Here is a 26,680-nt window from a genome sequence, read left to right as displayed (position 1 = left end):
CAGTTACAGTGGCTGAAAAATGGAGGAAGTGGGCAGGGGGACTAGTGCCTCTAAAGGAAAAGAGGTGGCTACAGGTGGCTCCCAAAGCAAAAAATGCAGAATATGAAGAGAAAACTCACGAGTTGGCAATCCAAGAGGAATTGGCTAAAGAAATTTCAAAACCCTCTGGTGAAATCAGCTTGAAAACTAAAAACCATCTGGAAAGGTTAAAGAGCACTATAAAGCAGTACAGAAAGGTCAATGGCTTGGAAAACATCCAACAGGAGAAGACGTATTTCTTAGGCTCCTAACAAAAAGACGAGGATTTGCAAAAACCACTGGGAAAAATGCAAGAGAACAAATCAAACCTACTTCAAGTAAAAGCCCTCTGGAACGATTAAAGAGCAATCAGGAAACATTACAGAGAGACCATTGGCTTGGAAAAAATCCGAGGGAAGAAGTCCTATTTTTTAGGTTATTAACAAAAAGGCGAGGATTTGCAACAACCACTGGAAATCCTGAGGGAGAGCAAGGGAAACTTGCTTCAGTTACAGTGGCTGAAAAATGGAGGAAGTGGGCAGGGGGACTAGTGCCTCTAAAGGAAAAGAGGTGGCTACAGGTGGCTCCCAAAGCAAAAAATGCAGAATATGAAGAGAAAACTCACGAGTTGGCAATCCAAGAGGAATTGGCTAAAGAAATTTCAAAACCCTCTGGTGAAATCAGCTTGAAAACTAAAAACCATCTGGAAAGGTTAAAGAGCCACTATAAAGCAGTACAGAAAGGTCAATGGCTTGGAAAACATCCAACAGGAGAAGACGTATTTCTTAGGCTCCTAACAAAAAGACGAGGATTTGCAAAACCACTGGGAAAAATGCAAGAGAACAAATCAAACCTACTTCAAGTAAAAGCCCTCTGGAACGATTAAAGAGCAATCAGGAAACATTACAGAGAGACCATTGGCTTGGAAAAAATCTAACAGAATTTGTTAAACTCCTAAGAAAAAGGCGAGGGTTTGCAAAAACCACTGGAAAACTTTCCGGAGAGCAAGTAAAACCTACTTCACATACTATGGGTGAAGAAATAGGGAAGCCTCAGCAGGTTTCTTCCCTTAACAGGCTTCATCGAGCACCAGGTCATTCCTTACAAAAGCGCTCCATTTTACATCTTCCAACAGAGCTCCCTCCTTTGACTTCTTCTATTGTAGTGGAGGATAGTGATAAGGACTGGGCTGGTAAGGTGGTCTTTGTTCTGAAGTCCACCAACAGATCAGCAAGGCCCAGCCATGTAAAACGTATTATAATCACCGAGCAGGCAAAAACGGAAAATACTCCAAACTGTGAACAAAACACAGAGAAAGTTATCAAGAAGCCTTCTGATGAGGTAAAAGTGACCTAGATAAGTAGTCATAAGAAACACACTCTTAGGAGCTTTACCAAGATTTGATTACCTACATGTATCTCTCTCTTTTTTCCAGGAGACCAAATTGGTGTAAATTATTTGCACATTCATTTCTGTAAGAGCAGTTACTCTTTTAGAGTAAAAGCCCTTTTAGATTGCCTATAGTAATGTGCAAACACCATTTATCTTATAATTCCCATGTCTGTACTCAAGCAAAAGTGACATGTGTATATATGTAAAGTTCTTACAAATGCTCATCAGCATCTGGGGAGAGTGGCATATAGCATAAAGGTAAACAAAGAAAAACAGAACGAGATTCATCAGAATTAAATCAGAGATTTCAGATATAAATATATGGTTTTTAAAAAACTAGATTGGTAGAACTGTTGTTGCTTTTAAAAGGTAAGTGGACCCAAATATACTCCCCCCCCCCCCCCGGAGAAGGGAGGTTTTTTATGGATTGGAAGAACTGCAAGAGTCTGAAATATTTCTTGTGTAAAATTGATAACTGGTGTTTAAAGAAAATGGATTTACAGAACAATGGTAGAGTTAAATGTTTCCTGCACAAGATGATGAAAATGACGATGACGATGATGACTATGATGACAATGATGAAGAATAATTGTCTCTGACTGATTTATCAACTTAATTAATGCTTTTGAAATTTGACACACTATTTTAAAGGGACAAAATGGATATTGTAATAAATATCTAAAGAATTTTTTTAGTACCACATTTGGCAAAGGTTTCCTAAACAGTAGGTGAAAATGAAACTTGGACAATAATATACAGTAGATGTTGTGTCCTGGGCCTGCTGAGGCAATTTAGCAGGCCCAGAAATGTTGCAAATGGTCCCAGGCAACCTAAAAGCAGCCCGGGACCAGACTGGTTGGTGCTGGCCTTGCACGTATGCGCAAGGCGCGAAAAGGGGGGTTTGTGATAGGATGTTTTGGGAGACTATAAAAGGCCTGCATGCCTGTTATTTGCAGAGTGGTACAGTGAAACAAATAAAGAAAGAACTTGGTTAACAACTTGTGTGTCGCTTCAATGCTGCAAACCCCAATACGTAAAAGTGGCAATGAAGGTGGGATTGCTGCAAAGAAGAAGACAACTCGAAGAACCTAGCCTCTACAAAAGAGCTGGAAGCTGGGAAGTCGGTGCCCAGATCTGCACTCATCTGCCAGTACACAAATGCTGGAGGTGGGCTTGGCAAATGGGCCTCTTCCCAGCCGGAGTTGCAGTGAGGCTAAGAGAAGCTAGAAATGTCGAAGATCGGCTGGTTGTCTGAATTCGACGTGTCTCATCCGAAGCACTGGAACTCTTACATGGCCCGGGTGGAAAACTACCTGCGAGTTACCCAGGTTCAAGAAGACGGCTTGAAGGCAGTAACCCTGCTGTGCGTCTGCAGGCAGGATACTTTTGATGTGACCGAAAATATAGTAGCTCCTGTGCCGCTTGAGTCTGTCACGTACACAGACTTGAAGAATATGCTGAAGGACCATTTTCATCTAAAGCTATCTGTAATTGTGTGGAGGCATGGTTTTGAGCAGAGGGACCAGAAGCCTGGTGAGTCTGCTGCGGAATTCATTGCTGCCTTGAGACAAGCTGCCAGGCCTTGTGAGTTCAAGGACCTGGAAGAACACTTACGAGACTGTTTTGTCAGCGGCCTTAGAAGTAGAGAGCTGCAACAAAAAATCTTTGCTAAAGCTGAAGTCACATTCCAAGATGCCTTACGCGAAGTTGCAGCTGAAGAAGCAGCAGGTGGCACTGTGAAGGCCTTGCGACTCGCCAAAAGCACTACAGCAGTTGCGTCCATCCATCAAGAGGTCGCTCAAGAAGTGCAGGACGTGGATCCTGAAGAGTTCACCAGCCTGAAGTACAAAGGCCACAAGAGAAGCCAGTCAAGACCCGGGCAGCCCTTCAGTGTCTCAGATGCGGAGGGTGCCACAAGTACTCAGACTGCCGGTTCCGCTCCGCCATTTGTTGGGCATGTGGTAAGCAAGGCCACATTGCCATTGTCTGTTTGGATCACCAGCAGGTGCAACCTCGGGAAGAATTCCTTCAGAAAGTTTCCAGGGTCCCCAGCCAACATAGGGTGGGTTTCTGCACATCGTGCAGAAACATTTTGCGGACAGGGACACACAATCCTTTAAGAAGAAGCTTCGCGTTGATGTGAAGCTACAAGGGGTTCCCTTGTCGATGGAGCTGGACACTGAGTCCGCTCCATCGATCATTTCACACAATACCGTTAAAAGGATTTGCAGCAGTAGTGGTCTTAGAGTCAAACTCAGGCCATCTAACTTAATCCTCATGGATTTTCAAAATTCAAGGGTCAAAGTACTTGGAGAAGCTACACTCAAAGTGCAGCATAAGACTTTCCAGGGTCTATTAGATGTGGTGGTTGTTGGGAGTGAGTGTACAAGTCTAATTGGACTTGAGTGATTTGAGGCCTTAGGAATCCAAGTAAATGGCATAAATAGTCTACAGGCCTTGCAGAAGTCTGCAATGAGTTTGCAGATGTGTTTAACTCAGAGCTTGGGTTCTACAAGGGGCCTCCTCTTTCCTTGCGATTAAACCCAGCCATCACACCCATTAGAATCAAGCCCAGGAGGGTGCCATTCTCCTTAAAGGGAAAAATTGATGCAGAGCTGGACAAGCTGCTCCAGCAGGCATCTCGGCACTGGTGGACTCACGTCCATGGGAAACCCCCGTTGTGATGCCTTTAAAGGCTAACGGGGAAGTCCGAATTTGCGCAAACTACAAATGCACCCTGAATACAGCTTTGCAACAACACGCATATCCTGTACTGGTAGTGAGTCAAAGGGGGAAAGCTGTTTGCAAAGCTTGATTTAGCACAGGCCTATCAACAGTTACCTGTTGACGAAGCAACTGTGGAGGCCCAAACAATAGTGACCTATAGAGGCGCTTTCAAGGTAAAGAGGTTACAATTTGGGGTGAATGTTGCTCCTGGTAGATTTCAGAGCGTCGTGGAACACACGCTCAGAGGAATGCCTGGGGTTTGCCCCTACTTTGATGATGTCCTCATTGCAGGGGAGTCATCACAGAATTTGGCAGAGAGGTTAAGGGCTGTATTATTGAGGTTCCGCCAAGCGGGCCTCAAATTGAAAAAAGACAAATGCAAGTTTGTAGTCACTTCCACAGAATTTTTAGGATTTAGAATAGATGCCCAAGGCATCCACCCTGCAGAATCCAAACTAAAGGCCATTCAGGAGGTTCCAAGTCCCAAGTCTAAAAGTGAGCTTCAGGCTTTCTTGGGACTCCTCAATTTCTATCACGCATTTCTTCCCCATAAGGCTGCAGTGGCTGAGCCATTACACTGGCTCTTAGATAAGCAAGCTCCATGCAGTGGACTAAAGTCCATGACAAGAGCTTTAATGAGGTCAAGGTCTTGCTCTCATCAAATGCCGTATTAGCGCATTTTAATGAGCAACTGCCTGTGTGCATCACATATGATGCATCCCCTTATGGAGTAGGAGCAGTACTTAGTCTCCTGAAGGCTGATGGACTTTGTCATCTGCAGAGTGTAATTACGCTCAGATTGACAAAGAGGCCTTGGCCATAGTGGCTGGTATAAAGAAATTTCATGATTTCTTATATGGCCACCATTTCACAGTTTATATAGACCATAAGCCACTGCTGGGTTTGTTTACTACTAACAAACAAACCCCACACATCATTTCCCCACTTATGCTGAGGTGGTCCATTTTCCTGTCAGCATATGATTACATGCTTATTCACAAACCTGGGAAAGAAATGGGCCATGCAGATGGCCTCAATAGGCTACCTCTCACACAAATCAATGCAGATCCTGCCCCTGCTGTTAATATTCTCTCCATTCAGGAGCTGCCTGAATCTCCCTTCAATGCTAGGGACGTGGCTGCAGAAACTGCCACTGATCACATGCTTACACGCATGCTGACATGGGTGTTGTCAGGATGGCCTGACACATGTCCTGATGCTGCGTTTCAAAGCTTCTGGCAAAGAAGACACGACCTGTCTACATTTAAGGGGTGCCTGTTGTGGGGTAGTAGTTATCCCAGCCTCACTGAGGTCTAGAGTCTTGTCCTCTCTGCATGAGGGACATCCGGGCATTTTGCGCATGAAAGCACTTGCACGCAACCATTTTTGGTGGCCTGGGTGCACGGGTGTCAGGTGTGCCAACAGTCATGGCCTGAAATGCCTTAGGCCCCGGTACACAGGTGGGAGGAGACACAAACCTCTTGGTCACGGGTACATTTAGATTATGCTGGGCCCTGTCAGGGGTAATTCTTCCTTATCCTGACTGATAGCCTCTCTAAGTGGCTAGAGGTTGTCCCTGTCTCCAGTCCTTAATACTGCTAGGACCATCCAGGTGTTGAGAGGAATTTTCGCTACTCATGGACTTCCTGATGTCCTCCTATCTGGCAATGGGCCTCAATTCATGTCTCTTGAGTTCCAGGCTTTCTTACAGGCCAACTTGATCAGGCATGCAATGTCAGCACCTTTCCACCCTTCCACCAATGGGCAAGCAGAAAGGATGGTATGCACAATGAAGGATGCACTCAAAAGACTCACGTATGGTAGCTGGCATCACAGGTTAGCTGATTTCCTTCTTGCACACTGCACCACACCATGCACTGCCACAGGGAAGAACCCAGCGGAACTTCGCTGGGGTTGCTGCCTTATCACAAAGTTGGACAGACTGCATCCAGATCAGATGGCTTCACAGGTGTCATAGCCACAGGCACCTAGGAGACTTCAGGTGGACGATCTGATCTGGGCAAGAAACTATAGCCCGGGTCATCTTTGGGTCACTGCTGTTGTCTGCAAGGTCTCGGGGTCGCTATCATACAAAGTGACTTTGGGAGATGGCCGCATCCTTCGGCACCACATTGACCAATGGCATTGGCGGCTGTCCAACCACATCTCTGCTCCTGGTTCTGCTCTTGGGGTGGAGGGGGACCATGAGCAAACTCACACTTCAGGTCAAAATCCTGGGAAACAGACTTACAGTGCCAGTGGATTTTCGCAGGTTGCTGTTCCTGTCCCAGTGGATGAGCAAGGGCATCCTCAAGGTTCAGCTATTGCTCCGAACAGAACTCTACAGATTGGGGGCCATCCCAGGGTTCTGCAAGTGCTCCAAACAGGAATTCTCCTGAGAGGGGGTTTGCCATAGAGGCGGCTCCTGACTCTGGCACCTCAGCCGCATACACGGGGGACTGGAACTACTGGGGCACTGCTGCAATGCAGGCCACTTCCGATGCTGGTCGTGGGCTCGAGGGACAATATTCCCAAGAGCAGTCCATTGGGGACTGGGAGAATTCCACTCCACCATTGGGCTTGGGGATTTCCACCCCTCCGAGGAAACCTGGCTGGGATTCAGAGTGGGTCACCTGGAATCCAAAGGAATCAAAGTCCTGGTCTATCGAGCCCACCAGACAGGCCGGCAGGCCAGGCACCATTAAGTAGAAGTCCTGGTCTGCCTAGCCTGGCAAGTGAGCTGGCAGACAAGGCACTCTCCCTGATTTTGCGAATGAATAAAGAAAGAACTTGGTTAACAACTTGTGTGTCGCTTCAATGCCACGAACCCCAATACGTAAAAGTAGATATCTATATTTAAAAAATACCAAATAAGATTTAGTTTAATTGAATTTTTTGTAATATGCATACACAGTGTTGCACATAAAGAAATAATCACTGCTTATTTAACCTAATTGTTGAGTACTTTTTAAAAATATTTTTTACCCTGACATGTATGGTTTCTGCCATGTCCTACCAGCAATAATACTTTTCCCATCTATATTTATAGGACTACATTTGGTCAGTGATTTATGAAGACTTTTTTTAATGTTTTATAAACTTTTTTATATAAAATATATGACTTGCGTATTCACTGTACTTTAATAATTCCAAAGTGGGTTTATTATAAACTTGCATTTATAAGACATGCCTATAGGGTTTTTTTCTGATATAATCCAATGGGTATTTTGTCAGGTTTTGTGGGGATAATAGATGATTTGGCAGACAGACTTCAGACTCTTCTATCTGTCTGGTATTCAGCAGACAAAACTGATGGGAAAAAGTTGCTAGGGAAAGTTACAAAACTGTGTGGAGGGGAACAAAAATTCTGAAACTTGCTTTTGTCTTGCCTTGAGTTTACCATGAATTGGGTCTCTGGTATAGCAAAGTACAAACCAGTAATAAGCCAGGGCTCTAAGTTCAAGATTTTAAAACCTGATAAAAACATTATGGATTAATAAACTAACTTCAAGATATGGGTTTACAGATTGGTTGTTGCTAAATTTTTATAGGTGTGATGATATGGGCTAAAACATTCAAATTAAGCAAATTCTAGCTTAGCATTATCTGAGAACTAAGCTGTTACAGAACAGTCTGATATATACTGATGAGTACTATATCATTATAGTACTATATCATTAGTCAGGATGAAGAAAAAGTTGCAGTACATAAAGGCTTTTGCTTCTCTTTGTTTAACCTTACAGACAGCAAAGCAGGGAATTCCACAATATGGCAAGGTCTACATTATTTACTTGCTGTTGGCTTTTTCGGTGACAACATTTATAATGATTATTATTATTCTAATAATTCTTTTAATTAAGGTAAGCTAAAGTATTTTACTAGAGATACTTATATTAATTTATTAATCCATTATCTCTCAAAGACGAATAATGAAAAAATAAACTTCTACAACTCTCAATATATTGCTTTAGTGAAGAGTTAACATTTCCTTTTTATATACATATTTTATTAATTTTCTAATTTTACAATCATGACTACTTAATAAACAATGTGTTGCCTGGGTCCACTGGTAATTCAGTGGTACATACTAACTTTCTCAGTCTAGTTCTAATACTACACCATCCAGTGCTTCCTTTATCCTCTCTTCTTCTGGTGATATGCATTTTTCCACATTGGGTAAGTACAATTCTTGTTACTGTTAATACATATACAATTAAGTATAGACATCTTCATCACATTTTTCTGGTATTATACATAGTGTCAGTTTATAATATCTTTTCTAGCCAGAACATATCTCAATTGCATTTGCACTTAAAATCCATTTGGTCAATCAATATCCTGTTTTTCCCCACTTTTTTTTAAAAAAAGTTCCCATCTACGTTCAAAATATATTGCTTATAATTTTCTCATAATAAATTATATTTGGGTAACCAAAATCTTCCCTTATTCAACCCTTTTAGAATTTTCATATTTCCCATCTCATAACAAAATATAATATTCTAGTTACAAATTCTATCCTTCTAATTATATATAGATTGTATATATTGTTTGGAACGAGGAAGAAAATTTGATTGAAATATTTTTGGAAGAATGCTCAACCCATTTATATTCATTAAACAGCCTCCATCCTTTTCCTTCAGTTTTTCTTTTCCTTTCTTGTTTGTCAGTATTCAGCATTTCTCCTAACAGCTTTATCATCTATTCGATCAGCTCTTCTTCCTTATCCTCAAATGTGTGTTGAGATCTTGACAAGTAAGATATCTTTTCCATTACCGGTTTTATCACCGCATCTTCTAATTTTTCATTTGTCTGTATCTGTCTATTAATTCCTTCCTTCAGGTCCTCCATCTTTAGATCTTGTTTCTTCTAATTTTCCTTCTGTTTTCTGAGTTACTAATTCCTTCTTTATAGTCATTGTTGGATTTGTAAGTTTAGTTTAGAAAATTGTTCTTTTATCTCATTTTCATTATTTTTAGTCTCATCATGAAATGAAATAATTGTCTGTTGGATTGATTTCAAATAGAAAGAATTTCTTTCTGAGATTCATTAACATTTTCTTGTTGGTATATCAAGCTGGGGGCTTCGGAGACAAGCGTTAAAGATGTTTTTTTATCATTTGAGGCTAAGTATGAAACACCCATTTTATTTTTGTATGTAGTCTTTATAGTCCAACACAGATAAGCAGCCCAAGAGGTTTTTTTTTTCCTTTTCCCAGCTGCAGTCTGCAAAAGTGAAAGTTTTCAGGAACAACAGAGTCTTATCTAAGTCTGGTCTTCAAGCCAAGTTTCCTTTAAGCATAATAAATTGTAATGCCATGATTTGGCACTAGATGTCATTGACACCACTTTCCAGGTTTCCAAATCCAAGCCTATTTTGCAGACTTTTAAATATCTTTTCTAAAAAAAAGTCTCAAAGGTATTTAGTCCCCAAATTTCAAAGCTTTATATCTGTATTAATTCCAAACTGAAATTGTAGTTTTCTCTATTTTTTCTCCAAAGCAATTAATTTGCCACTTTTCTTTTCCTGATGGAGCGGGGCAAAAACTTCTCTTCCCTCTCTCATCAGGGAGGATTCTTGCTTTGGGCATTCTTTTTTCCAGGAAAGTAGTATTAAGGTCATAAAAAGAGGATAAAATCTCACCCAGTTCCATCCACATTGCTCAAAAATTGCTAGTTAGTGCTTATCTTCAGTTGTCAGGAGCTTCTGACTGGCCATAAAAATATAGCCAATCTTTCCCCTACCGGTTTGGAGGACTTCCTCAGATCCAGCAGAAGGGCTGTCCCTCCACAATTGACGAAGGTCCTCTTCTTCTTCATCGCCTCTCCAGGGTGACTTTTGACTCTTTTAGGGTCCCCAGCAGGGTGAAATTGAATGTGGAAGATGGAACCCCATCTTCCTGTGCCAGTCACACCGCGATGCCTAACTGGACGTCCCCCAGAGCTAACATTTCCTTAAACACTGACTCAGGGAAACCACATTACTGCAGCCAGGATTTAATATTATATATTCAGCCTCAAAGATCCACAGCAGATGTGGCAGTGATATAGCAACATCACAAAAAAGGGTGGCATTGATTTTTGAAAAATTATTGGTGAGGGGGGTCAAATAGAGATAACCAAATGGGTGTATTGAGTGGGATTCTTTCCACCTCCAGTTCTGATAGGGAACATCTGGCTGGTAGGCTTGATTTGGTCCATAAGACCTTTTTATAAGCTTTATCAAAAAGGTCCATAAGACCTTTTTATAAGCTTTATCAAAACCATCTCTAGAAGATGGAGAAAAGGAAGAGTTTCTCATTAAGAAACAAAGAAAAAAACATTGCTCTCTGTGCCAGTCATTGATTCTTTTTCCTCACTGTGAAAATTTTTTACATTTATCCCTCATAACCACATCTCTCTTTTTGGATTAAACAGAGCCATTCCCATCAAACTGCCAAAGGAATGGAAGGGACTCCTCTGGATAAATGGTAACTTTTGCCTGGAGATACTTAGTTATTTGCAACTCTCTACTCTGAAAAATCCTCTTTATGAAAACACTGAGAATATGGCTGAATAATCTGTGTTTTTGCTGGCTGAATTTGTATGTATAGCATTGGCTTCCTGCTACATTCCCCAACTGGTCCCATATGTCCCCCTCTCCTCTTGGCACCTTTAAACTATTTTTAGTGCTGAACTAATGCTAAACTTGAGATTGCCAAGGTAAGCGTGCATGCTAACAAAGCCAAAAATCCCCAAAGAAATACATGGTTACCTGCAACATGCACTCTTAAAAATTGGGAGACAATTGCCAGTGTGTGTTTCAGCATAAGAGGCAATTAAGCTTTCTATTACCTGCACACTGCTTCTACGTGCACAGAAGTGTCTTGTGACTGAAAAGGCCTTTTGAGTCCATTTTGAGAAAGAGAAATATATACCATGTTTCCCCCAAAATAAGATCGGGTCCTATATTAATTTTTGCTCCAAAAGAAGCATTAGGGCTCATTTTCCACTTAGATCTTATTTTGGAGAAAATATGGTACTAAATGCGTCTGTCTGGCTGATGATCTTAACTGAGGCTTATTTTAGGGAAACAGGGTATACATCTTTCATATAAATGATAAGAGTTTGTGTAATCTTCCAATACAGAAATATATGCCACGTTTTGTTTGAATATTGTCAAAAGGGTTTTATTCAGGCTAGGATCTCACCATTTTTCTTTTTAATTGTTTGTTTAAGGACACTTCTGGATAGAATGGAGAGGGGTACACTTGAAAAACAGGTGTGTAAATGCATAAGTGACCATTGGTGATCTGCTACTTAGTTATTGGATCTGAACAACATGGCCCCACAAGTATGATAGATGTGGCTTAGGCAAGCCTGAATTTAATAATAATTTAATAATAATAATAATAATAATGAAGATGGTAGAGGACAGGAAGACCTGGAGGAACGTTGTCCATGGGGTCGCGATGGGTTGGACACGACTTCGCAATTAACAACAACAACAACAACAATAATAATAATAATAACTGGAGAAGATAAAAAAATACAAAGACCTACAAATAGAAAGAGAAAGACTGTGGCAAAAGCTAGCAAGGGTAGTACCAATAGTAATAGACTCCTTGGGTGCAATCCCAAAACAACTGGAGCACCACTTGAACACCATTGGCATTGACAAATTCACTATTAGTCAATTGCAAAAGGCGGCCTTACTATGAACTGCTTCCATCCTGCGACGATATCTGTAATACCATCAAACATCCACATCTGCCTATCCCAGGTCCTGGGTAAGGACTCGATAGGTAGACAAAATGCCAAATCCAGTCTGAACATCTGGCTGACTGTGCGATGATCCATAATAATAATAAAATAATAATAGTGTGACCGGATGGTGGATTTTTTGCAGATTTTGCAAGCTGCCTGGAATACTTATGTGTGAATCAGACAGTTACATAAATTTGTTTAAATAAATAAATAAATAATCCTGTCATTTGGGGAGTGTATTAAACTCAATGAGGCTTAGTTCTGAGTACGTATACTTTAGGATTGGGTTGCAGTGTTTAACATAGGTTGGCTTTTACTTGGCAATTGATGTCTAGAGCCATCTGTTGTACTCTCTAAATGTAACTGTTCCTGTTTTAAAGTCACCCATTGAATTTTAAAGTCATCTAAGCCATCACTCCATGTTGACACTAGTGTGGATAAAGATGGCAGTTTCCCAGTCATTCCTCCTGAATTTGCCAGTTTCCCTCACTTGTCTCCATTTCTTCTGGATCCTGTAAGCCAATCTGTTGTCTTCAGGAACAGGAGGCACCCTGGTTTTCTACCCACATAGAAGTAATTCAGAACCACTCTGGCTTCTCTGTGTAGAGGGAGAAAAAGACAGTTGTAATAACCAATGGTCTTGATCCCAGCCTGTCCTATACCTGTGATTTCTAGATGACTGACAACTTGAAATGTCCAAATATATGCTATAGTATTTAGAAAAAAAGCAGTATTTTGAACCTTTTTGGTAGACATTTTTATGACATACTGTAGTTCCCACATTGTGCCAAACTGTGAATGACCAGAAAATTATTTCTGGAATAAATCACAATGGCTGGATTCACAAAAAATTGAAGGGAAAATATGGCTTGTTTATAACTTAATGTGTGAAGTGTATTGAGTCAAGTAAACAAACCATGTTGTACAGTTTTATGTATTTTGTCTATTATTCCTATGGGATCTTTTCAGAAGAAAAGTTTTGCTACAACCAGTTGTGACTTATTAAATATACCAATATTAACAAACATGGCTTGTAGAGGTTTTGTATACTTCAAGTATATTTGTATCAACCAGATGAATTGATAAAAGCCTCATTCCCAAACAACATTAAAGCATGCATTCAGCTCATAGATCATAACTAAACCCAAATTAAATGACATATATTAAGCCCAACACCACTTGCAAAATTTAGGAATACTAGGACTGGAGAACTTTTTTTAATTATAGCTACTAACTACTAAGGTTACTGGCTACTAACACTAATTGGCAGAAGTACAAAATATGTTCCAGGATTCCCTATCATAGATAAAGAGGGAGCTAAAACTGGTGACCTAATTAGGAGTTCACAATTAAGTTTGCTCTAATTTGCTAGTCACATATTCCTTCAGGAAGAACCTCCATTCCACGAATTGGAATTTGAGATACAAATAAAATGATAATGCAACATGTAAATTAAAATCTTTGAAGCTTTATGATCATTTTAAACATCCTTTCCTCATGCTCAGACGTCAGCATCGTCATTTGAAAAGCCTCTTTGGTTTAAAGATATGTATCAACCTCTGGAGGACATAAGGAAAAAAGACATGATTGATAAATTACATGATGAAGAGTCCTCAGAAGAGGAAAACATATACAATTGGGCTAGTGCAAGGTATTGTCTCTTCTCTTCCCTTCCCTTCCCTTCCCCTCCCCTCCCCTCCCCTCTCCTTTCCCTTTCCTTTTCTTTTTCCCTTTGGCGCATATTTCAAGAAAGAAACTGAAAAAAAATATGATGATGATGATGATGATGCATTCAGTCATGTCCAACTCTTGGTGATTCTATGGGCCAATCCTCTCCATATCTTCTGATCTTGCAATAACTTCTTTGAGTTTTTGTCTGCTCTGGCTAATGTCAGATTTGATGGTGTCCAGCCACATGTTCTTTGATGACCTGACTTCCTTTTACCACTAACTCTTCCAAATACCTTTGCTTTCTCCAGTGAATTCCCCTGCATGACATGGCCAAAGTAAAATTATAGAGGGAATAGTCCCATTTTGTAAGTTAGAGGACATCTTTATTTTTTTCATTACAAAATTCTTGGGACAAATTTGGATTTGTTCAAATTTATATTACTGCAATGCACTTTACATGGGGCTGTCCTTGAAGATCATTTCAAGTGCCCTTGAAGGCACTGGTCCAAAAACAGTGGCACGTGCAGTATTGGGTGTTCCTGTGTTTGCCCGTGTTACACTTCTGTGGTAGGAGGTGTGCTGTCCCCGTTTCCTTCTGGGTGTAATTCAAGGTGCTGGTTGTCACTTTTAAATCCCTACATGGCAGGGACCAGGATATTTGTGGGATCACTTCTCCCTGACAGTATCTGCCCATCCTACCAGATCAGATGGGGTAGGTATGTTCCAGGTCCCTTCCCTGAAGTCCTGCCCTCTAGTGGGAGCTTGGAAGTGTGCCGTTTCCTGTGGCTGTGCCTACCTTATGGAATACTCTTCCCCAAATGATTCAGCAAGCCCTCAGTCTTTTAGCCTTTTGGAAGGCTGTCAATACCTGAGTTTTTACCTGGGTGCAGGGATGGAAGAAAGAATGTTTGAAGCTGATAGTGGTACATCCCAATGGGATGACTGAGAAGACGGATTTTTGTTCTCATTTTAGGGTCTTATAGTTATTGGTTTCATTGTTATGAGCCACCCAGAATTATGAGCAGCCAGGCAAATGTTGAGAAGAATATAATATAATATAATATGGTAGGGTAGGGCAGGGCAGGGCAGGGCGGGGCGGGGCGGGGCGGGGCGGAGTGGAGTGGAGTGGAATGGAATGGAGCGGAACGGAACGGAACGGAGTGGAACAGAACAGAACAGAACAGAATAGAGCTGGAAGGGATATTGGAAGTCTTCTAGTCCAGTCCCTTGCTCAAGCAGGAGACCCTATATCATTTCAGACAAGTGGCTGACCAGTCTCTTCTTACAAACCCACAACGTCTGAAGGCAAGCTGTTCCACTGGTTAATTGTCCTTACTGTTAGGAAGTTTCTCCTTAATTCCAGGTTACTTCTCTCCTTGATTAGTTTCCATCCATTATTTCTTTGTCTTGCCTTCTGGTGCTTTGGAAAATAAATTGACCTCCTCCTCTTATGGCAGCCTCTCAAATACTGGAATACTGCTATCATGTCCCCCCTAGTCCTTCTTTTCTCTTCTTCCATTCTCAAATTCTGCAATAGTTCTTCATATGTTTTACTCTCCAGGCCTTTAATCATCTTAGTTGCTTTTCTTTGCAAATAAACTGAATAGAGGTAAAAGTGTGGCATTCTATAGAACTTTTTCTTCCATCGAAAAAAACCACAACAATACTGCAAGAATTAATAATGTGTGAAACTGTAGATGTTGCCTTTGCAGACTGCAAAATTCGGTTGTTTCTATAGTTTGCTGGGGATACTAATTTGCTTTTCTGGCTGTGGCTGTTTTCTCTGAACATAGGCAGAGGAAATGTATGTAATATTGTTTTGAAAATAAGTTTGTTTACAACCTTCTTATACAAAAACTGTACATTAAAACTAACCATACAAGTTGCAAAAAAAAAAATTACACCTTATTGTTCTACAACAAACTCTGTAATTTCTGCTCTTCTTTACTTATCAGACCTCCAGAAATCCCTGAGCTTATTCCTGTGGAAAAACTGTAAGTAACTACATGTGCTACAAAACAGTTACTAATATTTGTGTGTTAAATTTATATTTACTGACAAAGAATTAAAGGGAGATTACTTTACTAATATTGTTTACCTGTTTAAAATTTCAAGCACCACAGCAATTCTTCTGCATTTTTGTTGAAATAAAATTATTAGAAGAGTTGTTTCCAACATAATTGAATTAACTGAGCAGAGTTAAAGGTATTGTAAGAACAGTTATGGTACTTCATTGAATGTTTTAAATTTTGAATATATTAGGTATTTTATACTATGTATATAGGGGCTTATGACCTGCAATACAGTGCTTTATTTTTCAAATGTAACTATATTTTCCTCATATTTTAGCAATCCAAAAGTGAGGATAAAATTAAATTAACATTTTAGAAACAGCTACAATTGATAGAGATCCAGTTTGATGCCGTGTTTTAGGCACCAGGAGAGAAACCAGGAGATGGTGAGTTCTAGTCTCACCTTATGCCAATTGGGTGACCTTGGATCAGTCACTCTCTGGGAAGGAGGGAATGGCAAACCACTTCTGAAATCTTTCCAAGAAAACTGCAGGGACAAGTCCAACCAGTTCCAGGAGTGAACATCAATATGATGTGTGAACAGATGTGCCTTTAACGAGTAGAAGCTTTCAGGTTCAGCATCAGTCCTAAAGGAACTGCAATAGAAATCCTTTATATTTGACTTTATCATACCATTAATACTCATGTCATTCAAACCTTAATGTTGATTTTAATAATCATTTTATTAGACGCGCCATATTAAGAATTTGGAATAAATATAAAACAAGGTTTTTTACAAAATTGCCCCTATGGGTGTCCCCCAAGAAACTTTTTTTTTAGAAAAAAAATGGTGGTGAAGCCGGACTAGTGGATGTATGGTAAAATGGTATCTTTCAATTCTGGAGACCCCATCCTCAAGTCTAGGGAAAAATTTACATATTAACAAATGAAGAATGGTTTACATATTAACAAATGAAGAAAAGATTTAAGCTAGACAAAAAAGGCCATGGTTTTTAGTTTGTTAATAATGAAATCCGACTTCCGGTGGTGTCGCGATGTGAATGGCGGCTATTTTTTAGCCGTCCTTCTGAGATAGCGTTAAAACCACCGAGGACAGCAGATATCAGCTGTTCCACGGTTTAAAACCTCCTTCCTGGGCTAAAGGAAGGAGGGGAGTTTTACCCTGAATAGTGGTAGAGCCTCTGAAACCCCCCAAAAAGTTTTGGGGGGGGGGCAAAAAGAGTGCTCCCACGGAGTTCAGGGAATCTCCGCTTCTCAGCTGTCTTTGTTCCTTGTCGTTCGGGACAAAGCAAGACACCGCTCCCACCTCTGCGATTAAAGAGAACTGGTGAGTTATTTTAAAAAAAAGCGGACAAAGCTGATCGGGGAATCTTTACTTTTTAGATTTATTTGGACTTTAATTTTAAAGAATTATTTTCACTTTCTCTTTTTTTTGGGAAAGAGCCAATTTTATCGAACGTAAGTTTGTTGGTTAGGTTATATTGGAGGGGAAATTTTGTGTTTATTATGGACGAATGGTTGTTTAAAAAAATATACACCTCAGCGAGGTGGAGATGGATAAATTATATGTAGAGTAAATATGGGTTATGATATGGGTTTAAAATGCATTATGCAGATTATGAATTATTTACAGTTTTTAATTTGGAAATGCTTATATTGTTAATTTTTTTCTTTCCTGTTTTGTATTTGAGTTAAAGTATATTATTGATTTTATTATTTGTATAGTTGGATAAGTTTATTTAGAATTTGCTTGTTTATTTGTAACCCTGTAACCAGCTCTGGGAAGTGAGGGGGGGAGGGAGGAAGGGAGGGGGTTATTTTAGGGGGGGATATTGTTTAAAACTTGTATAAAACTTTTCAATAAAACAAAACAAAACAAAAAAGACCCTATTTTGTTCAGTGACAAATACAGATTTCATATGGGCCAAAATTAGTTTATTTTATTGCATCTTCTCCTTTAGAATTGTTAACAGTCTCTCGAAATATAGAAGAGACATGACTATTTTTCAACTAATCAGCTTCTGGTACCAATGCTAGAGAAATATTTGTTTTTCTTTTTATTTGTTAGACATGTGTTTTACCAATTTTTTCTGTGAACTCAAGGTAGCATATAGGAGAATCCCCCTCATTTTATCCCAACAGCAACAATCCTGTGAGATAAGTTTATCCCAGGAAGTGACTGGCTCCAAATCAGAGGACTCCATGACATTTGTGGAGATTTGAACTTGGGTCTCCCCACACCTGGTCCAACAGTTTAACCCAGTTATCCTTTAATTCCTACTTTCAGCTATGAATTAACAAGCTGAAGCAATGAGAATACATAAAAGAAATACCGTAAATGCCGGCGTACAAGGCGCCCTGGCGTATAAGATGACCTCCGTCTTTATAGCCGGGCCGCATTCCTAGAACGTTGTCTTATACGCCGGAAACTACCAGTATTTCCGGCGTATAAGACGACTCGGCGTATAAGACAACCCCCGTCTTTGGCGCCGATTTCAGCGTTCGCGGAAGTCATCTTATACGCCGGCATTTACGGTAAATGTATATAAGAATTAAAAGCTTGAAAAAAAGAATCAAGAGTCTGCTTAGGCATTTTGGGAAAGTTGGACTTGAGATGCAATGAAGATAAGGCCCTGGGTACACACAAGCATTCTCTAATATGCAGGCAACACCTGGGTTTTGCAACAAAGCGAACTAGCAACTATACGATTGTTGCTTCCTTTAGAGAAAATGTGAAATGCTGGGTTCACACAAGGAAACAAAAGATCACAACTTTGATATTTATTAACCCATTTAAACTTGGATTAATCTCTGTTTCTATTTTGTCTTCCTAGGGAGCTAATGCCACCACCAGCACCAGCAGCTGCTGAACCTCCAGCCAAGGCTCCATCTGAACCTCCAGCTCCAGCTCCAGCTCCAGCTCCGGCTCCGGCTCCAGCTCCAGCTCCAGCTCTGGAGCCTATTAAAAAGGCCAGCTCAAAGAAATTGTGAGTAGCTGTAGAGTTATACATGTGGGATCTTATTTATTTAATTGAAGGTTGATCCACCCTTAGATTGTAATTCATTGAATTTATGAAAGAGCCCACAGTGGCGCAGTCGTTAGAATGCAGTATTGCAGGCTAACTCACTGCTTACTGCCTGACTTGAGCCTGACTGTCTCAAGATTGACTCAGCCTTCATCCTGCCGATGTTGGTAAAATGAGGACTCAGATTGTTGGGGGAATATATTGACTCTATAAACCGCTTAGAGAGAGTTGTAAAGTATTGTATGTAAGTTTTTGTGCAATTGCTATTGAATTTATAAATCATATTTATATAAAATGGTTGTGCTTCATAGTTGCTAGACAAAGAGAGGTCTCTAGAAATTGCTAGCAGTATCTAAAGGCAAGCAAATTGGGATGGAGCAATATTTTGTTTAATTTGTCCAGGAGAAAAAAAATTCTGCAATAGATTGGAGCTCATGGTAGCCATGTTCCAGAGGACAATTTGTCTTTAGCAGGATTTCTCAGTCACGGGGCCTTTAAGATGTCTGGGTTTCAACTCCCAGAATTTCCTAGCCAGCCATGCTTAAGATTAATATCTTAAAGATGCTGAGATTGAGAAAAACTAGGTTAAAACTTCCTTCCATTTTAAGAAATTTGAAAACAAATGAGCCATCATCCTTCCCATCCTGGTAGGGAGACAAGCTTAGCTGCAGCAGACTTCTTTTTAACTTCTGCTCTGTTAAAATGTCTTTCTGTTCTTTGTCAGGTCTGAAAAAGAGTCTCCCATGAGTGAAATTTTTCCAAACACTGAGTGAGTACTACAGTCTGTCAAGGCTGTTCTTTAACTTAGAACTTTTTTCTTCCAAGATATTTCCTTGGAAGAAGACAATCTTAACTGCACCAGAGTTCTTTTTAACTTCTGTTCTGCTAAAATGTTTGTCTGTTCTTTGTCAGATCTGAAAAAGAGACTCCCATCAGCGAAACTCCTCCGAAGACAGAGTGAGTAGCATTTCTTTAAAACAACATCTAATATAAACTATTACTACTGCAGTTTCATTGTTATTAAAATTAACAAAAAGAAATTATAGCCCAACATACCAAAAAAACTACTGTAAAAGACGATCTAAAAATAAAAATTAAAATAAGCAAGAAAATGGTTAGAGAACACCTATCTGACCTCAAAGAATATAAATCACTGGGACCCAACAGATTGCATCCCAGAGTTCTGAAGGAGCTGGCAGATGTTATCTCAGAACCATTGCACAATATCTTTCCAAAATTAAGATTAGGCAAGACCTAGCTCAAAAACAGTAACTGTGAGAGGGGCCTTGGAGTCCTAGTGGATGATCACTTGAATATGAGCCAGCAGTATGCAGCTGCAGCCAAAAAAGCTAACACAATCCTGGGTTATATAAACAGAGGCATAGAATCAAGATTACGCAAAGTATTAGTACCACATTATAAAACCCTAGTAAGATCACACCTGGAATACTGCAATCAATTTTGGTCACCATACTACAAAAAAGATGTTGAAACTTTGGAAAAAATTCAGAGAAGAGCAACTAAAATGAACAAAGGTCTAGAGATTAAAATATATGAAGAATGGCTGCAGGATTTCGGTTTGGCTAAAAAAAGGAAGTAATAGGGGTGACATAATAGCAGTATTCCAGTATTTGAGGGACTGCCATAAAGAAGAGGGGGCCAATTTATTCTCCAAAGCACCAGAGGGCAGGACAAGAAACAATGGCTGGAAACTGATCAAAGAGAGAAGCAACCTGGATTTAAGGAGAAACTTCCTAACAGTGAGGACAATTAACCAATGAAACAGCTTGCCTTCAGAAATCATGGGTACTCTATCACAGGTTGTTTTTTAAGAGGTTTTTTTGTCTGAGATAATATAGGTTCTGCTTCTTGAGCACGGGGCTGGACTAGAAGACCACCAAGGTCCCTTCCAGCTGTATTGTATTCTATCTTTCACTACACACCCAAAACTCTTTGCATATACAAACTAAATATAAAATACACTGCCTACAGAATGTTAATATCCTAATTTGTCTTGTACTGTAGTAGTGTAAAATGCAAAAAAATAAAGGGTTCATTTTTAGTAGCTGAACTTATTTCAGATTCTAAGAGCATTCTGAGTTAAATTCTTATTGGGGGAAGCAGAACTAAGAAGCAGAGGATGCCTCCTAGTGCTAGCACTTGCTAATCTGGTTGAAAATATAAGGCAAAAATCTGCATTTTTTTTCAGACAGTCCTATTTCACTAACCCAAATAAGAGTTCCTAGCTGATGCAAAAATCCTCTCACTCTCACTCTCTTTAGCTGTAAGGGAATTGAGTTAATGACACTACAAAATTTCTTTGCTTGCTGGCACAATGGAGAATGGGAGAAGTGCCTTTTGATGCTGTGCACAAAAGAGGATTGTCCTCTTCTGCCACAAATTCATTTACCTGCAAAGTATGTTCCAACTTGACTGGGGCTTGGATAAGAAGGCTTAAATGTGAAGTTGACTTTCTTCCAAGCCCAACAGAAGAGACCACACCGTGAGATTAAAGAGCATCTTTTTGCTGATGTCCTGTTCATAAAATCCTCAATGGCTGCTGTTGGAGAGACAAAGAAAAGCTAGTCTAAAGGCAGTAGTATTTGAAATGAAAGGACTGAAATGATAGATCCAGTGCATGGAGAATCCATAGAAAAAGCAAGCTTACATGCAAGCATCAACTGATGTAAGGGCTACTGCAACCCATGCAGTTCTTGGGGCCTCTAGAGAGACCCATGTTACATCACTGCTCTGTGAGCTGCACTGGTTGCTGGTTTACTTGCGGATGCAATTCAGAGTGTTAGTTATTACCCTTAAAGACCTGCATGGCATAGATCCAGTTTACTTGAGGAACAATCTCACCCCATTGTGGCTAGCCGACCCCACCAAGCCAGCAGAGGAGACAAGCTGCAGGCCCCGCCAGCCAAGGAATTTGGGCTAGCAGAGTCCAGGAGAAGGACCACCTCTGCTGTGGCTCCTCCCCTATGGCGTGGGGACCCTTGGATGTTGTAGGTGGGGTCTCCTGCTCTTGAGGGAGGTTTGCAGTTGTGCAGGCCTTGATTAGCAGGGAATTAAAAAGTGAATGGTCAAAGAGACCGACAGGAGGGGTGGGGTTAGATGAAGTGATACCTTCGTCCTCTGACATAATCAGGCCCGATGGTTCAGCCCCTGTTGATTCTAGATCTGATGAAGGTTCATCCATGATATCTGGAGATTGGGAATGATACATGGATTGTGGGGGTGGCTGTTGGGCGTTGGAAGCCATGAATTGAGCCACAGCCTGGGCTATCATGGACTGAAGGTAGTCCGGTTTAGAGTCTGGTTCTCAGGAGGGCGAAGCCTGCTGCAGTGGGGGTGAATGTGGCCTGAGGGCCCAAATTAAGGGTATCCTGGCTAGTCAAGCCTGTCCCTGGAGCCGCTCTTGTGGCTGGTTCTGGTTGGGAAATTCCCCTGGGGGGAGACCAGGCCCCTGGGGCTGAGGCACAATGTGAGGAAAGGGGTTCAAAAATGGACCTTCCCGTTGTGCCTGTCTGACCTGGGGAGGCTGCCCTCTGTGGATTAGTGGTTTCCCTGCTTGACTTGGCTCACTTGGAATTATTCTTTCCACTTGCCTCAGTAGTATGTTTCCTCTTGGCCGGCTCGTTGGTAGACTTTTCTGCCATGATGAATCTGCTTTGGGCTCAACCTCAGCAAAAACGCCCCCCTCAGCGTTGTAACTTACTAAGGGAGCCCAGCAGAGATGATCCAGCCCGGTGAGGGGGGTGGGCAATGGGGGGTTGGTAGGCAGTGCGTCCTTCTGGAACGAGCTTGCCCTCCCCAATCTGATCTGCCTGTGAAAGGTTCGTCAATTTTAGAGGCCTCTGCCTCAAATTGTCAGAAACTGCCTTCTGGAATGTTCCTGCAGGCAGTCTGGGCCTCTGTAAGTCTCAAAATGGCCACCGGGAGGTGATTCAAAATGGCGGCCGCAGCTCTGCGTGCCAAAAACGGCCGTTGGAAGGAAGGCCTGTGAGGCCTGAGGCCTAAGCTGCGATGAGCCCTCGTTCCAGAGAATCGCCTGGGCTCCTAACGCAGCGGAGGGTGTTTGGATGGTCAGCTGGGAGGCGCTGAGATTGGCCTAGGCCCGATAAGGCCTTCAGGCCTCGGTGAAGTTTCGGAGCTTCCAGAGCTGCAGTCACTTGTAAAAGTCAGACTAGAGCTTGGCTCTGTTAGCAGCAATTCAAGGAAGCTCTCAGAAGAGGAGAGGAAAAAAAGGGTCTATGGATGCCCAGCCTGTCAGCCCGGCCAGGCAGTCAGCTGAGGATGATTCCACTCGCTGGAAATCTTCTTTATATTATGAAATTAATTAATGAAATCAATTAAATAATGAAAAATGAGTAGTTAGAGCTAGGCTAACAGAATAAGAAAAAGGGAAAATACACAGTCTTCTGCTCCAGGAGCGAAGAAAAAACGCGTCTTAGAGCAAAGAGACTAAGTCTAAAACTGGGGTGCAGTTGGCACAGAGGGGGCGGTACTAAATTTCAGACTTAGTCTAATTGGAGCAGATAGATTAAGACAACCCATCCATGGGTTCTCCATCCAATCATGCTGGAGAACCCCATATCTCTCCCACTGTACATCCTGCTCCTTCTCTTCCCGACTTTTATCTTTTAGTTATCTTTCCTTTATTAACTTTGTGTTTGATTATAACCATTTTTATCATCTTAGAAATATTTATCTTAAATGGTTTTAATGCTTTCAATGCTGTAAGTATCCCAGGATCGCTTTGAAACAAGACAGATGGCAATTATATCAAATAAATAAACAAATAAATGACTTGGCCAAGCTTGCCAGGGAATGAAGAAATATTCAGCTGCTGTCAGAGCAATGCTTAAATTCTGCTTTTAATTTTTTATCAGCACTTCAGAAACAGAAGAAGAAGGCACTTCAAAGAAAACGTAAGTAGCTGCAGTGTGCAAATCAGAATTATTTCTATTTAAGAATTTTTGAAGTGGTTCAGAATGCATCTGCTGATACACATTTATAGGATACCAAATGTGTAAAATATTTCATAAGCTGCTTATTTCATTGTGCAAGAGTGGAAAGAAGTTCTAGTAGGAGATAGGAAAAGGAAGGGAAAAAACTAGAAAAGTGCAAAAGCCACCTTTGTAGTAAAAGATTAGCAATTTAGGAAAGAGCAGACAACATTTTTGACCACATCAAATGGATGGCTTTAAAGTTTGTGACAGAAATTAAGGAACTAAGATAATATTTTTGTTTTCTTGAAGTTAGATCATAGCTCTTAATGTCCTCAGTTAAGGACCAGAATGATGGGAACTATAATCCAGTTCATGTAGGGGTTGTGGATGGAGAAAGTTCCATACTATACTATACCATACTTCAACCTAACTGTTGAAGGTGATTCTTTTTATGCTTTACTCCAACAGTTTTATTTCAAAAGATTTTCAGTTCTACTATTTAAAGGCAATTTTTATCTTTTCCAGTTCTGGAGTATCAAACATCTTTTGCAAAAAGCAGCAGATCCTCTTTTTGTATATTTCTGTTGCATACACGTGGATGTAATTTCCTATCATTTTTCTTTCTCTCTGAATCTAACAGACTGGGGGCTTTTTCAAGTTTTGCTTTTGCATTTGTGTTTAAATTGGATCCCATATTTACTCTTTGAAGAACATTCAGAAAACTCACAGTAAGCCTATGGACAAATGGCTCTTTTTAGAAATGGAAGTGCTTGGTAAATTAATAAAGCCCTCTGCTAGAGCACTGTATAATTAAAATGGATAAAAATATAAAGAGGAATGGAGGTTTTTTTTTTCTTAGAAGATTTTCTTTCTGTGGCTTCTTTGCTAGAATACAGGATGTACCAAGCAAAGGTACATTTAGTGGATATGAAAAATTAGCTTCAAGCTTCAATGATTTTAGGTGGTTCTCCTATATTTGTCAGATCTAGATCTTCTCAGAAAAAATATAAGACCTTTCTGAAAAATCTAGCCCAGCAACACTGCAATTCAGGAAGGGAGTATAAGAATTTGCACATGAAAACCTGACATTCCAGATTTTCTTAATATATTCATTTCAGGGGATCATATGTTAAAATATATACAGGTAGTCCACAAGTTACGAATGTAATGGAGCCTGCCCATTCCATTTAAAACTCAAGAATTTGTGGGAGTGAATCTCATATATCGAATGAGATCAGTCCCTCCTTTTGCCCAAGCATTCACTAATTTAATGTGTGGGCAAACATGCACATAAGCTACCTCAGGGTGGGGAAGGCCATGGGGAGGTCTAGTGCTAGTATCTTGCAATCTTGTTGGAAGGCCAGCACTAGGCCTCTGGAAGCTTGTTTTGCTGCTCACCTTAGGGCCTCACTTCTCTCTTTCCCTATCCCTATCATAGATAGAAAGTGATGCTGCCAGACCAAAAGTAGCTGTTTTGAGAAGATTCTATGGGTGCTTACTGAGCCCCTCTTCGTTTCTTAGCAGAGGGCTAACAGCAACATGTCCATTCTATTTTCTGTTGGAAATATGGTTGGAAACACCCCTTGCACTCCAAACACTTGCCATCCTGCCTAGTTTTTCATAACCCCTCAATATTCTTTTCAAGCTCTTTTTGGCAGAGTCATTGGCTCTGACATGAAATCGAAAAAAGGAGTAGTGATTTTCTATTATCTTCCTACCTTTAACTGCTTAGGGAGTTGGAAAAGCCAAGCAGGAGTTATCAAGAAGCAGAATTGTGACAGGCCTTTGATCTTTTCTATGTACAGTTGCTCTCTTCTGCATGGTAACTACTCCGCATGGCAGAAATTCAACAGCTCTGAAATACTGAAATTCTTACTCTTCTCAGAAAAAAAATCCAGCACTTCAATATATGGATATTACTTTAGAAGCAGCTGAGAATAAGGATACTCAATCTATTATAATATAATAGCTTGACAAAGGTTGAACAGCCTGATTAGAAGACTGTGTAGTTTTTTATTTATTTATTATTATTTTAGACCAACAAAACAAAACAAAACACATCAAACATTACACACATACACACGTAATATATCCTTTTTTGTTAACAGCAGTTTGTAACAGTACTCTTCTATTCTTTACATTTCCCCCCTCTTTCTTCTTTGAAATATTTGTCCTTATTGCCCCATTGTTTCTTATTTACATTTTCCTTCTTTCGTATTCTACTACTTACTAGGAATCCAACATTATTCATTGGAGTAACACTCATATTTTTTATAAGACTCGACCGGAATTCCATCTAAGCACGGTGATCATACAAATATTCTCATATTATTTAGTGCATATACTGTTTTTACTCTAATACTATTTCCAACATTAAAATTCACCCCTTTTCATTCAAGTATATTTATTTAATTTTATTTTTCTTTGACATATATAATAATTCCTCCTTTCTTGTTTTATGCTAATATTGTGTATAATGTTTCTAAATTTTACTTTCTCTAGTAATTTTCTATAATCCTATTTTATATAAACTTCCTAAAGATACATCACATCTACATCCAATTTCCTTAAATTGTTAAATGTCTAAACTCTTTTTCTTGATATATTTAATCCATTAATATTTATAGAAAAGAGCTTAATTACGTCTCCCATTTTTAACTTGATCTATTTTTTTGTTTTTATTTTGTTTTATACGTCTTGTCTCTATAAGTCTTCCTTTTGCTTCTCTTTCTAACCTTTCTCTTTCTTGTAAAAGTGACTGTGTAGTTTTAAAAGCACATTGTAACATCATCTTTTATTCCTTTTGTATCTATAGAAGTTCAGAAGAGGGAGAGGAAGATGAAGAAGACTAATCTTACTTATCTAGAGTACTGTTTATTATTAAATGTTATATTATTAAATACATTATTGTTATGCACCTTTTATTGTTATTCTTATCTTGAGGTTTAAAAACATTTCAGAATAGCCATTCTCCCATCTGGAGCAAATGCTATTGTGTTGGGCTAAGGTTCCTATTACTCATGGCCCTAGTGCAGTGGTTCTCAACCTGTGGGTCGGGACCCCATTTGGGGTCGAACGACCATTTCACGGGGGTCACCAAACAACGCAGTCTGCCA

The 26,680-nt window shown here is 40.1% G+C and overlaps 1 protein-coding gene across 2 annotated transcripts; it reads left to right on the top strand.

Moving 5' to 3' along the window:
• The first annotated feature begins 840 nt into the window (after window positions 1-840).
• Window positions 841-26,680, top strand: LOC120297104 (formin-like protein 3). 2 transcript variants are annotated; one of them, XM_039319342.1, is made up of 11 exons: window positions 841-1,359; window positions 7,881-7,997; window positions 10,551-10,603; window positions 11,352-11,394; window positions 13,385-13,530; window positions 15,506-15,544; window positions 18,418-18,570; window positions 19,334-19,378; window positions 19,522-19,566; window positions 23,505-23,543; window positions 26,380-26,680. In XM_039319342.1, exons 1-11 carry the CDS (start codon window positions 1,048-1,050, stop codon window positions 26,414-26,416), a joined length of 1,029 nt encoding a protein of 342 aa, XP_039175276.1. In that variant the 5' UTR covers window positions 841-1,047; the 3' UTR covers window positions 26,417-26,680. The 2 variants fall into 2 exon arrangements, with proteins under 2 accessions (XP_039175276.1, XP_039175277.1); XM_039319343.1 differs by lacking the exon at window positions 18,418-18,570.

This window comes from Crotalus tigris, unplaced genomic scaffold (assembly GCF_016545835.1).
Source record: "Crotalus tigris isolate CLP2741 ecotype Arizona unplaced genomic scaffold, ASM1654583v1 scf7180000023578.44610, whole genome shotgun sequence".
Lineage (NCBI taxonomy): Eukaryota > Metazoa > Chordata > Lepidosauria > Squamata > Viperidae > Crotalus > Crotalus tigris.
This window is presented reverse-complemented; position numbering and strand designations above follow the sequence as displayed.